The following is a 12,810-nucleotide window of genomic DNA, read 5'->3' as shown; positions in this document are numbered from 1 at the left end:
TTGTGCATGTTCTCCCACTTAAAAAGATGAGAGGCCTGTAATTTTCATCATAGGTACACGTCAACTATGACAGACAAAATGAGGGGAAGAAAATCACATTGTAGGATTTTTTATGAATTTACTTGCAAATTATGGTGGAAAATAAGTATTTGGTCACCTGCAAATAAGCAAGATTTCTGGCTCTCACAGACCTGTAACTTCTTCTTTAAGAGGCTCCTCTGTCCTCCACTCGTTACCTGTATTAATGGCACCTGTTTGAACTTGTTATCAGTATAAAAGACACCTGTCCACAACCTCAAACAGTCACACTCCAAACTCCACTATGGCCAAGACCAAAGAGCTGTCAAAGGACACCAGAAACAAAATTGTAGACCTGCACCAGGCTGGGAAGACTGAATCTGCAATAGGTAAGCAGCTTGGTTTGAAGAAATCAACTGTGGGAGCAATTATTAGGAAATGGAAGACATACAAGACCACTGATAATCTCCGTCGATCTGGGGCTCCACGCAAGATCTCACCCCGTGGGGTCAAAATGATCACAAGAACGGTGAGCAAAAATCCCAGAACCACACGGGGGGGACCTAGTGAATGACCTGCAGAGAGCTGGGACCAAAGTAACAAAGCCTACCATCAGTAACACACTACGCCGCCAGGGACTCAAATCCTGCAGTGCCAGACGTGTCCCCCTGCTTAAGCCAGTACATGTCCAGGCCCGTCTGAAGTTTGCTAGAGTGCATTTGGATGATCCAGAAGAGGATTGGGAGAATGTCATATGGTCAGATGAAACCAAAATAGAACTTTTTGGTAAAAACTCAACTCGTCGTGTTTGGAGGACAAAGAATGCTGAGTTGCATCCAAAGAACACCATACCTACTGTGAAGCATGGGGGTGGAAACATCATGCTTTGGGGCTGTTTTTCTGCAAAGGGACCAGGACTACTGATCCGTGTAAAGGAAAGAATGAATGGGGCCATGTATCGTGAGATTTTGAGTGAAAACCTCCTTCCATCAGCAAGGGCATTGAAGATGAAACGTGGCTGGGTCTTTCAGCATGACAATGATCCCAAACACACCGCCCGGGCAACGAAGGAGTGGCTTCGTAAGAAGCATTTCAAGGTCCTGGAGTGGCCTAGCCAGTCTCCAGATCTCAACCCCATAGACTTTCAACTCCCTCCGAAGATTTTCTGTGTTGCCCAGCGACAGCCCCAAAACATCACTGCTCTAGAGGAGATCTGCATGGAGGAATGGGCCAAAATACCAGCAACAGTGTGTGAAAACCTTGTGAAGACTTACAGAAAACGTTTGACCTGTGTCATTGCCAACAAAGGGTATATAACAAAGTATTGAGAAACTTTTGTTATTGACCAAATACTTATTTTCCACCATAATTTGCAAATAAATTCATTAAAAATCCTACAATGTGATTTTCTGGAATTTTTTCCCCTCATTTTGTCTGTCATAGTTGACGTGTACCTATGTTGAAAATTACAGGCCTCTCTCATCTTTTTAAGTGGGAGAACTTGCACAATTGGTGGCTGACTAAATACTTTTTTCCCCCACTGTATATATCACATTTACATAAGTATTCAGACTCTTTACTCAGTACTTTGTTGAAGCACCTTTGGCAGCGATTACAACCTCGAGTCTTCTTGGGTATGACGCTACAAGCTTGCCACACCTGTATTTGGGGAGTTTCTCCCATTCTTCTCTGCAGATCCTCTCAAGCGCTGTCAGGTTGGATGGGGAGTGTTGCTGCACAGCTATTTTCAGGTCTCTCCAGAGATGTTCAAGTCCAGGCTCTGGCTTGGCCACTCAAGGACATTCAGAGACTTGTCCCAAAGCTACTCCTGCATTGTCTTTGCTGTGTGCTTAGGGTCATTGTCCTGTTGGAAGGTGAACCTTCACCCCAGTCTGAGGTCCTGAGTGCTCTGGAGTAGGTTTTCATCAAGGATCTCTTTGTACTTTCCTCCATTCATCTTTCCCTTGATCCTGACTAGGCTACCAGTCCCTGCCGCTGAAAAACATCCCCACAGCATGATGCTGCCACCACCATGCTTCACCGTAGGGATGGAGCCAGGTTTCCTCCAGACGTGACGCTTGGCATTCAGGCCAAATAGTTAAATATTGGTTTCATCAGACCAGAGAATCTTGTTTCTCATGGTCTGAGAGTCTTTAGGTGCCTTTTGGCAAACTCCAAGCGGGCAGTCATGTGCGGTTTACTGAGGAGTGGCTTCCGTCTGACCACTTTACCATAAAGGCCTGATTGGTGGAGTGCTGCAGAGATTGTTGTCCTTCTGGAAGGTTCTCCCATTTCTACAGAGGAACTCTGGAGCTCTGTCAAAATGACCAGAGAATCACAATCACCTCCCTGACCAAGGCCCTTCTCCCCCGATTGCTCAGTTCAGCCAGGTGACCAGCACTAGGAAGACTCTTGGTGGTTCCAAACTTCTTCTATTTAAGAATGATGGAGGCCACTCTGTTCTTGGGGATCTTCAATGCTGCAGAAATGTTTTGGTACCCTTCCCCAGATCTGTGCCTCGACACAATCCTGTCTCTGAGCTCTACAAACAATTCCTTCGACCTCATGGCTTGGTTTTTGCTCTGACATGCACTGTCAACTGTGGGACCTTATATAGACAGGTGTGCCTTTCCAAATCATGTCCAATCAATTGAATTTACCACAGGTGGACTCCAATCAAGTTGTAGAAACATCTCAAGGATGATCAGTGGAAATAGGATGCACCTGAGCTCAATTTTGAGTCTCATAGCAAAGCGCCTGAATACTTATGTATTCTGTTTTAAATGTTTTTAAAATTTGCAAAACTTTATTAAAACCAGTTTTCGCTTTGTCATTATGTGTTGTGTGTAGATTGATGAGGAAAATGATTTATTTAATCAATTTTAGAATAAGGCTGTAACGTAACAAAATGTCGAAAAAGTCACAGGGTCTGAATACTCAGTGGTGTAAAAATACTTGAAAGTATTACTTAAGTAGTTTTTTGGGGTAGCTGTACTTTACTTTTCTATTTATATTTGTGCGTACTTTTACTTCACTACATTCCTAAAGAAAATAATGTACTGTTTACTCCATACATTTTCCCTGACACCCAAAAGTACTTGTTACATTTTGACAGGAAAATGGTCCAATTCACACACTTATCAAGAGAACATCCCTGGTCATCCCTACTGCGTCTGATCTGTCGGACTCACTAAACACAAGTGCTTTGTTTGTAAATTATGTCTCAGTCTTGGAGTGTTCCCCTGGCTATCCGTCACAAGAATTGTGCCATCTGGTTTGCTTAATATAAGGAATTTGAAGTGGTTTATACTTTTTACTTTTGATACTTAAGTATATTTAAAACCAAATACTTTTAGACTTTTACTGAAGTAATATTTTACTGGGTGACTTTCACTTTTACTTGTCTTTTTCTATTAAGGTATCTTTACTTTTACTCAAGTATGACAATTGAGTACTTTTTCCACCACTGTGAATACTTTCCGAATGCACTGGAGAAACTGGAGTTTCTTACCAAGATGACAATGGATGTTCCTGAGTGGCGTAGTTACAGTTCTGACTTAAATCTGCTTGAACATCTATGGCAAGACTTGAAAATGGACATCTAGCAATGATCAACAACCAACTTGACAGAGCTTAAATAATTTTGTACAATCCAGGTGTGCAAAGCTCTTAGACTTACACAGAAAGACTCAACTGTAATTGCTGCCAAAGGTGATTCTAACATGTATTGACTCGGGTGTGAATACTTATGTAAATTATATATTTTTGTATTTAATTTTAAATACATTTGCAAAAATTTCTAAACATGTTTTTACTTTGTCATTATGGGGTATTGTGTGTAGATGGGTGAGGTGAGATATATATATTTTTTCTTCTCCATTTTAAATTCAAGCTGGAACACAACTAAATGTTGAATAAGTCAAGGCATATGAGTACTTTGCTTCATTCTTAGTGATATTTGAGTTTGGATATTGGAAGAGAGCCATGTGAATGGCTGGCTATGAGCTGATGTGTTATGGCATGTTCCCCTCAATCCTTTGGCAGGGAGGACTGACACAGGCCTTTTTGTAGGCCTCCACACAAATGCTAATGTCTACAGCAATAAATAAATAAAAACTGCCTCCGTATTGCACAACTCGTTGCAATCTGTTTCCTTCATGTTCTGAGCCCTGAGAACTACCAGAAATAATAACTGGAGGCTGGCGTTGGCCAAAAGACTGTCCCTCTTCCACTTCTTTGCTGGCAGGTGTACTAGCACACAACCTTCCCCACAAAAACCTTATAGAAACCCCTTTTACTGGAAACAAAAGGTAATGGATCTTTGAGCGTTTTTGTTGGATGCTGAGGTTTTCGACTTTTCTCTCACTTCCCTCTGGGCAGTTGGTTTGTTGTTAGACTGTCTATCTCCCCTGAGAGGGAGTATCTGGCTGTAGTTGAATAAACACCCGGCTCTACTGTATCCAGAATCAAATCCTCTGGAATGTCTACACTGTCTCAGAGTTGGTGAGCAAACCCCTCTGCTTCGGAAACCCTGTCGTTATCTGGCATGCTAATGATGTTAACTCCAGCCAAAGTGGATCTTGTGCAGAATAAATCACAGAATAAATGGTTATACGGTAACACAGCGGTACACAGCAATGCGTAAAACAGTCGCACGGAAATACGACGCACTGGAGAAAACAAGGCGATACAAAATACAATGTAGCTCCACTGAGCTAATGTAACTTCCAAGATAAACAATCACACACAAAGACAAGGGGGGCGGAGGGAATATTTATACTGTGACGAAGAACGCAGAAGCCTGCCCGAACAAGGAGAGGAGGCAGCTTCGTGACAGTACCACCCACCCCCACCCCCCCCCCCTCCCGCGCCGACACCGGCCTCGGGGACGGCCAGGGGGACGCGGAGCAGAGCGAGCCGGATGGCGACGGTGGAAATCCCGCAACAGGGACGGATCGAGGACATCCCTCACCGGGACCCTGCACCGCTCCTCCGGACCGTTCCCCTCCCACTCCACGAGGTACTGAAGGGCCCCCCACCTGACGCCTCCAATCCAGGATGGAACGGACGGAGTACGCCGGGGCCCCCTCGATGTCCAGAGGGGGCGGAGTGACCTCCCGCACCTCAGACTACTGGAGCGGACCAGCCACCACCGGCCTGAGGAGAGACACATGGAATGAGGGGTTAATACGGTAATCAGGAGGGAGTAGTAACCTATACGTAACCTCATTTATTCTCCTCAGGACTTTGAACGGCCCCACAAACCGCGGGCTCAGCTTCCAGCAGGGCAGGCGGAGGGGCAGATTCCGGGTCGAGAGCCAGACATGATCACCAGGTACAAAGACCGGGGCCTCACTACGGTGGCGGTCAGCGTCGGCTTTCAGGCGACGCACAACGCGCTGGAGGTGGACATGGGCAGCGTTCCACGTCTCCTCTGCGCGCCGAAACCAGTCGTCCACCGCAGGAGCTTCAGTCTGGCTCTGATGCCACGGTGCCAGAACCGGCTGATACCCTAAGACACATTGAAAGGGAGTTTAGTTAGTGGAGGAGTGGCGGAGAGAGTTCTGGGCATATTCGGCCCATGGCAAGAACACCGACCACTCCCCCGGCCGGTCCTGGCAATAGGACCGCAGGAACCTACCCACATCCTGATTTACCCGTTCCACCTGCCCATTAGACTTGGGGTGAAACCCAGAGGTCAGGCTGACCGAGACCCCCAGACGTTACATGAACGCCTTCCAGACCCTGGATATAAACTGGGCACCCCGGTCAGACACTATGTCCTCTGGCACCCTGTAGTGCCAGAAGACGTGAGTAAACAGGGCTTCCGCTGTTTGCAGAGCCGTGGGGAGACCGGGCAGAGGAAGGAGGCGGCAGGCTTTAGAAAAGCGGTCCACAACGACCAGGATGGTGTTGTTACCCTGAGAGAGGGGAAGATCAGTGAGAAAGTCAATTGACAAGTGAGACCATGGCCGTTATGGAACTGGTAAGGGATGTAATTTACCCGCTGGGTGGTGCCTAGGTGCCTTACTCTGGGCGCACACCAAGCAGGAGGAGACATACACCGTCACGTCCTTAGCCAAGGTAGGCATGTATGCACTCACTAACTGTAAGTCGCTCTGGATAAGAGCGTCTGCTAAATGACTCAAATGTAAAGAAATGTAGGCCACCAGTACTTCCCGGTCAGGCAGCACACTGTACGGCCGATGCCTGGGTGACCAGAGGAGGGGGACGTGTGTGCCCAATTGATCAGACGATCGCGGACAAGAGACGGCACGTACCGCAGCCCAGCTGGGCACTGAGGTGGAGATGGCTCTGTGCGTAACGCCCGCTCTATGTCCACGTCCACTGCCCACACTACCAGCGCCACAATGCAGGAGGCCGGGAGTATGGGGGTGTTGTCTATGGGCCTCTCCTCTGTGTCGTACAGCCGTGACAGTGCGTCTGCCTTCATGTTCTTAGTACCTGGTACGTATGACAACGTGAAATCAAACAGGGTGAAGAACAAGGCCCACCTGGCCTGGCGAGTGTTCAGCCTCCTCGCTGCCCAGATGTACTCCAGGTTACGGTGGTCAGTCCAGACGAGGAAAGGGTGTTTCGCCCCCTCGAGCCAGTGCCTCCACGCGGTCAGGGCTCTGACAACAGCCAACAGCTCCCGATCACCAATGTCGTAGTTCTGCTCTGGTGTGCTGAACTTCTTAGAGAAGAAGGCAAAAGTGCGGAGCAAGAGTGACCTGGATCTGTCGTTCTCCTGGATTGCTGCCCCACCCAGCTCCATCGGCACGTAATCCGGGTTGCAGGGGGGTGAAACGGGCAGGCCCCTTCCAGGACGTCCTCTGGAAGCCAGCAGGTTGTCCAACTGGATGGCCATGTCCACCAGCTGGTTGAAAGTCAACGTGGTATCCCGGCAGGCTAGCTCCCTTCGGACGTCCTCCCGCAGGCTGCACCGGAAGTGGTCGATGAGGGCCCGCTCGTTCCACCCGAGGGAGCCGGGCTGATGTTTGAAAAATAGAGGTCCAGCTGCAGGAGGAATCCCTGGCAGCGGGCCGCTGTCCCGTCGTACTCCCTCGGTCGGGATAGGTGAATCCCTCTGGGTGCTGGGGTGTGGGTGGCTGGATCCGGTCGCTCAGCTGGTCCCGATGGGTCGGGTCCTCTCCAGGTGTTGGACGACCTGGAGAACCCGATCCATCGCTTCGCCCAAGCTGGCTAGCATGTTGGAATGCTCCCGGGCCCGCTCCACAACTCCAGGCATATACAGTGCCTTGCAAAAGTATTCATCCCCCTTGGTGTTTTTCCTATTTTGTTGCATTACAACCTGTAATTTAAATGGATTTTTATTTGGATTTCATGTAATGGACATTCACATAATTAGATTGCACACAGGTGGACTTTATTTAACTAAGTGGCACATGATCTGTCACATGATCTCAGTATATATACACCTGTTCTTAAAGGCCCCAGAGTCTGCAACACCACTAAGCAAAGGGCACCACCAAGGAAGCGACACCATGAAGACCAAGGAGCTCTCCAAACAGGTCAGGGACAAAGTTGTGGAGAACTACAGATCAGGGTTGGGTTATAAAAAATATCGGACACTTTGAACATCCCACGGAGCACCATTTAAATCCATTATTAAAAAATGGAAATAATATGGCACCACAACAAACCTGCCAAGAGAGGACCGCCCACCAAAACTCACGGACCAGGCAAGGAGGGCATTAATCAGAGAGGCAACAAAGAGACTATAAAGATAACCCTGAAGGAGCTGCAGAGCTCCACAGCGGAGATTGGAGTATCTGTCCATAGGACCACTTTAAGCCGTACACTCCACAGAGCTGGGCTTTACGGACGAGTGGACAGAAAAAAGCCATTGCTTAAAGAAAAAAAATAAGCAAAAGCCATGTGGGAGACTCCCCAAACATATGGAAGAATGTACTCTGGTCAGATGAGACTAAAATTGAGCTTTTTGGCCATCAAGGAAAACGCTATGTCTGGCGCAAACCCAACACCTCTTATCACCCCGAGAACACCATCCGTGAAGCATGGTGGTGGCAGCATCATGCTGTGGGGATGTTTTTCATCGGCAGGGACTGGGAAACTGGTCAGAATTGAAGGAATGATGGATGGCGCTAAATACAGGGAAATTCTTAAGGGAACACTGTTTCAGTCTTCCAAAGATTTGAGACTGGGACGGAGGTTCACCTTCCAGCAGGACAATGACCCTAAGCATAATGCTAAAGCAACACGAGTTGTTTTAAGGGGAAACATTTAAATGTCTTTGAATGGCCTAGTCAAAGCCCAGACCTCAATCCAATTGAGAATCTGTGGTATGACTTAAAGATTGCTGTACACCAGCGGAACCCATCCAACTTGAAGGAGCTGGAGCAGTTTTGCCTGGAAGAATGGGCAAAAATCCCAGTGGCTAGATGTGCCAAGCTTATAGAGACATTTCCCAAGAGACTTGCAGCTGTAATTGCTGCAAAAGGTGGCAATTGTATGTATGCAAAATGTATGCACTCACTAACTGTAAGTCGCTCTGGATAAGAGCCTCTGCTAAATGAATAAAATTTAAAAATTTAAATGTCTACAAAGTATTGCATTTGGGGGGTGAATAGTTATGCACGCTCAAGTTTGCAGTTTTTATTGGCTTATTTCTTGTTTGTTTCACCCCAAAAAATATTTTCCATCTTCAAAATGGTAGGCATGTTGTGTAAATCAAATGATACAAACCCCCCCCAAAAATCAATTTTAATTCCAGGTTGTAAGGCAACAAAATAGTATTCACCACCCTTGGCATTTTTCTATCGTAAGCCACTGTATTCCCGTTTCCTGCTGACTCCATGTTGTTGGGTGTGTGATTCTGTGGCGGGTGATTTGGACAGAGTCAGGCGCAGGAGGGTAAATCACAAAATAAATGGTTTATTCGGTAAGACAGCGGTACGCAGCAATGCTTAAAACAAGGCACGGGTGAATATCCTGGCGATATAAAATACAATGTAGCTCCACCGAGCTAATGTAACCTCCATGATAAACAATCACACACATAGACAAGGGGGGCAGAGGGTATACTTATACATGTACTGATGAGGGGATATGAACCAGGTGTGTGTAATAAACAAGACAAAACAAATGAGATGATGAGCGGCAGTGGCTAGAAGGCCGGTGATGACGAACGCCGAAGCCTGCCCGAACAAGGAGAGGAGGCAGCTTCGGAGGAAGTCGTGACAGATCACCACTGGCATCCATGATTCCTTGTGCCATGGGATACTCTGTCTGTCTCAGCCTCTCCGTACTGATGAGGAAGTGTGTTATGTTATTAAATGACTTGGTCACTGAAGTCAAGTGCACTTGGACTGAACCTTGAGACCGACAGAACAAGAGACAGAGTGAAGAAAGGCTCAATTGAATTACCCCTCTCACACCACTCCCTCTGTGGGTACGGCACTCTAATAAGGGTCTTTCTTTTCTACCCCTCCTCCCCTCTTTCACAACATATCTTCCAGCACTTTCACAACTTTTTCACAACGTTGTTTTTCCCAGGCTTTGTCGTAATAAGTTGTCGAGTTGGCTCTACTTGCCTAGTTAGTCGACTGTTCTCTGCAGCAGTCGTGTGAGTTATTACCTCAGCCTTCAGAGAGCCAAGAAGACTGAAACTTCAAACTTGCATTGCTAGGGGTAAACCTAATCCTCCCGCTGCCACCAAAGTGACGCCTCCCCTCTTCCCTCCCTCCCATCTCAGTCTCTCATTACCAGTCTCTGATGGTAGTTAAGATTAGCAGTTCCTGCCTGTCAGCCAGTGTGTTGGTTGCGTTCTTCCTCCCTGTCTTCCTCTGCATTCCTCTTTTGGTCCTCCTGGGGTGTGTATGTGCTAGTCTTTATCGCCTCAGGTATGTCATTTCCACTGATGTGAGTCTCATGGTTTCCTTTTATTTCTCAACTTTTGCCGTCGTCAGTTTTCAGCGCATTATGTTTCGATCATCTTATCAGATATTTGGTTCAGTGTGGCAGTGTGTTGTTGACTTCTTAAAGTTTAGGTGCATATCGTTCACAGTTCATTTATGGATGTGTTTGTTTTCATGTTCTGACTGAAGCAGAGTCTATTGAGACAGTAGGGTAAGTATTATTAGTGAAGAAGGGGGATTGCATTGCACACAGTTTCTCACACTTGTGAAATCAGAGGCATCGATTTAAGAGTTTAAGAGAAGTGATCTCTGTGTAGGGACATGGGTGTGTAACAGTAGAGGTGGTTAACAGAGTTGGTGTGGATGATGTAGTCTTCCTCGCTCTCTTCAATACCCACAAACTGTCTGGGAGGCTAACTGGCTTGCTGTTTTGTTAACTCCGATATAATGGCTGCATTTAGAGGGTAGCTGGGGAGGTGTGGTGTTGAATCACAAATTGGGGTTGGTCCATGTTTCCTAGGCATTGAATGAACATGATCTAGATTAACCACTTCAATCAAAGGTGGAAAGCAACAATTGGTTGGCAGTGAATACAACCTGGGCAGAGAACGTTTTGGTAGTAGGCGAACTCTTTAGATTAAGGTATACTTCACATGATTTATGAAAGGTTTATAAGTAGTATATAAACTGTTTATTTATAGTTTGTTTAAAGGTTACCTTAATGTAAAGCGTTACCATAAATCCTTAATAAAGTATACATTTTAATGTTAAGTTACCAAAGCTTTCACGTGTCGCTGCTGTTCACTTCACACTCTATTCTTGGCAGTGGAAGTCTGGGAGCAGCAGAGCGGTAAAACAGAGTAAGTGTACTACAGCAGGGTAAATGAGTAACCAAAGGAGTGGTGCTGAGTGGTGACATAGTCCAGATGATTCAGTGAAGTGGATTACTTACTACTCTGCTGCTCCTCCTGTACAGTCTAAATGTTATTCCCATCTGGCTGTGTTTGGACACGTTGGGAAAGGGTCTGGACCTCACACTGTCAGGTGTACTTATTGATGACCAATAGGAGGAGGAGGAGGATGATGATGATGAATGGTCAAAGGTCATAACTCATGTTTGCAGTTGAGGAAATAAACTTCCACAACAATTACGTTTGAGACTACAGTAGATTAGTGGCTTACTGTCCTGCGCAACATTGTGGTATATTAGATGATGAGAGATCTAGGGACAGGATAGCCTACGTTTTAAAACGAAACCTCGCCTTGAGAGATGCATTCAAACAAGCAAAGGGGATTTCCCTATGAGTTTTGTCAATCTTGTCAATGATTTTCTGTTTACACCAGGTCAACTGTTGGTTTTAAGATTGCCACTTACTGCATAAAAAAAAAAAAAGGATCTTAATCTTTATGTTCCTAGATGCTTTGCTGGCGGACTTGGAGTCGACAACCTCCCACATCTCCAAGCGGCCGGTGTTTCTGCCGGACGAGACGCCCTACTCTTTCCTCACGGGAGGACAGGCTCCTCCCCCTGTACCCCCACCTCCCTCTGCTGAGGCCCTGAACGGAACCGCGCTCAACCCCCTAGAATCCACCCGGTCGTCCACACAGGTACATACTCATATACACCTTTGTACATACCCAAACGGAAGGTGTGGGCAGTAAGTTACATACCTGATTAAACTAATAGTCTTGGTGAAGACTATGAATGGATGATCGAAAGCCTGTACCCACATGACCCTATTGAGGGTGAAGTTGGACACCCCTGACAAACACCCATTTACCACATTACCCATCTAGAGCACTCAAATACTACACTTCTAAATATGTACCTACCATTTCTTAGTCCTACAGCAGTAGCTCCCCCTCCTTACCCCAAAGCGAAGACGACCACGTCTACAGGTAATAATAATAATAATAACATTACACATTTGTTTGTGTAGCATCACAAGACAAAATGAACATCAGATGTCTGTTACTGATGTTTGTGTGTCTCTTTTGGTTCCTGCAGCTTCCCCAACAAGCAAAAGAGTGCGGAGGCTGCCATGAGCTCCTTCCTGGGCAGCAACCTGTCGGAGTTGGACCGGCTGCTTCTTGAGCTCAACGCCGTGCAGCACAACACGCCCTCCTTCCCCACTGAGGGTACGCTATACCATTATGTGTGCATCCCAAATGGCACCCTATTCCCTATATAGGGCACTGCTTTTGACCAGGGCTCACGGGTAGAAACCCCTGTTTGGTACATAAATCCTTTAACAGGCACTATGTCTTTGTTGTTGAAACTTGGGAATACTGTATGTAAAGATGTTTTTTTTTCCTTCTGTGTTGCAGAGGAGACAGCCCCGCCCCTCCCCTCTAGCAGCACCACCCACTATGTGCAGGAGAACGGGGTTTCGGTGGCCGGCAAGGTGCCTCCCCCAACCATGGAGAAGCCCAAGCGCAGCGTGGCCACCAGGGTCATTGAAGATGTACGCCCCAGCGTTGAAAGCCTTCTGGACGAGCTAGAAAATTCTGTGCCCTCCCCCACGTAAGGATTAAGGCGTCCGCATGCTTCCCATCCGAATCAATTCGGAACAGTTTGTGCATATATTATGACGACATTTTATGACGTTTTTGTTCTTCGGCGAGGGGTTTTTCCTCTGTTCGTGCACACACAAAAATTGTTGAAGTGGGGAGCCGAAGTCTACGCCCCTTCGTCGGTGATTAGTCAGCAGGAGGGATTCTTCAATGAAGTTTTTGTAATTTCACTTGAGAAATACTGCACCAAACATCTTAGTTGGATGTCCCCTGTAGCTCAGTTGCTAGAGCATGGCGCTTGCAATACCAGGGTTGTGGGTTCGTTTCCCACGGGGGGCCAGTATGAAAATGTATGCACTCACTAACTAACTGTAAG

General features: G+C 46.7%; 1 protein-coding gene across 3 annotated transcripts in view; it reads left to right on the top strand.

The window, feature by feature from the left end:
- LOC121575091 (paxillin-like) overlaps window positions 1-12,810 on the top strand; it is a 47,330-nt gene that overhangs the window by 19,006 nt on the left and 15,514 nt on the right. For 2 of the 3 annotated variants that reach the window (XM_045223038.1, XM_045223036.1), the window contains exons 2-5: window positions 11,338-11,528; window positions 11,764-11,819; window positions 11,929-12,059; window positions 12,249-12,444. In XM_045223038.1, the coding sequence (XP_045078973.1) occupies window positions 11,338-11,528; window positions 11,764-11,819; window positions 11,929-12,059; window positions 12,249-12,444 (574 nt within the window). Of the gene's footprint in view, window positions 1-9,789; window positions 9,906-11,337; window positions 11,529-11,763; window positions 11,820-11,928; window positions 12,060-12,248; window positions 12,445-12,810 lie in introns of those variants that run through there. The other variant, XM_045223037.1, reaches the window with a different exon arrangement.

Source organism: Coregonus clupeaformis, chromosome 10 (genome assembly GCF_020615455.1).
Source record: "Coregonus clupeaformis isolate EN_2021a chromosome 10, ASM2061545v1, whole genome shotgun sequence".
NCBI lineage: Eukaryota > Metazoa > Chordata > Actinopteri > Salmoniformes > Salmonidae > Coregonus > Coregonus clupeaformis.
Note: the sequence above shows the minus strand (reverse complement) of the source record. Positions and strands in the feature narration are given on the sequence as shown.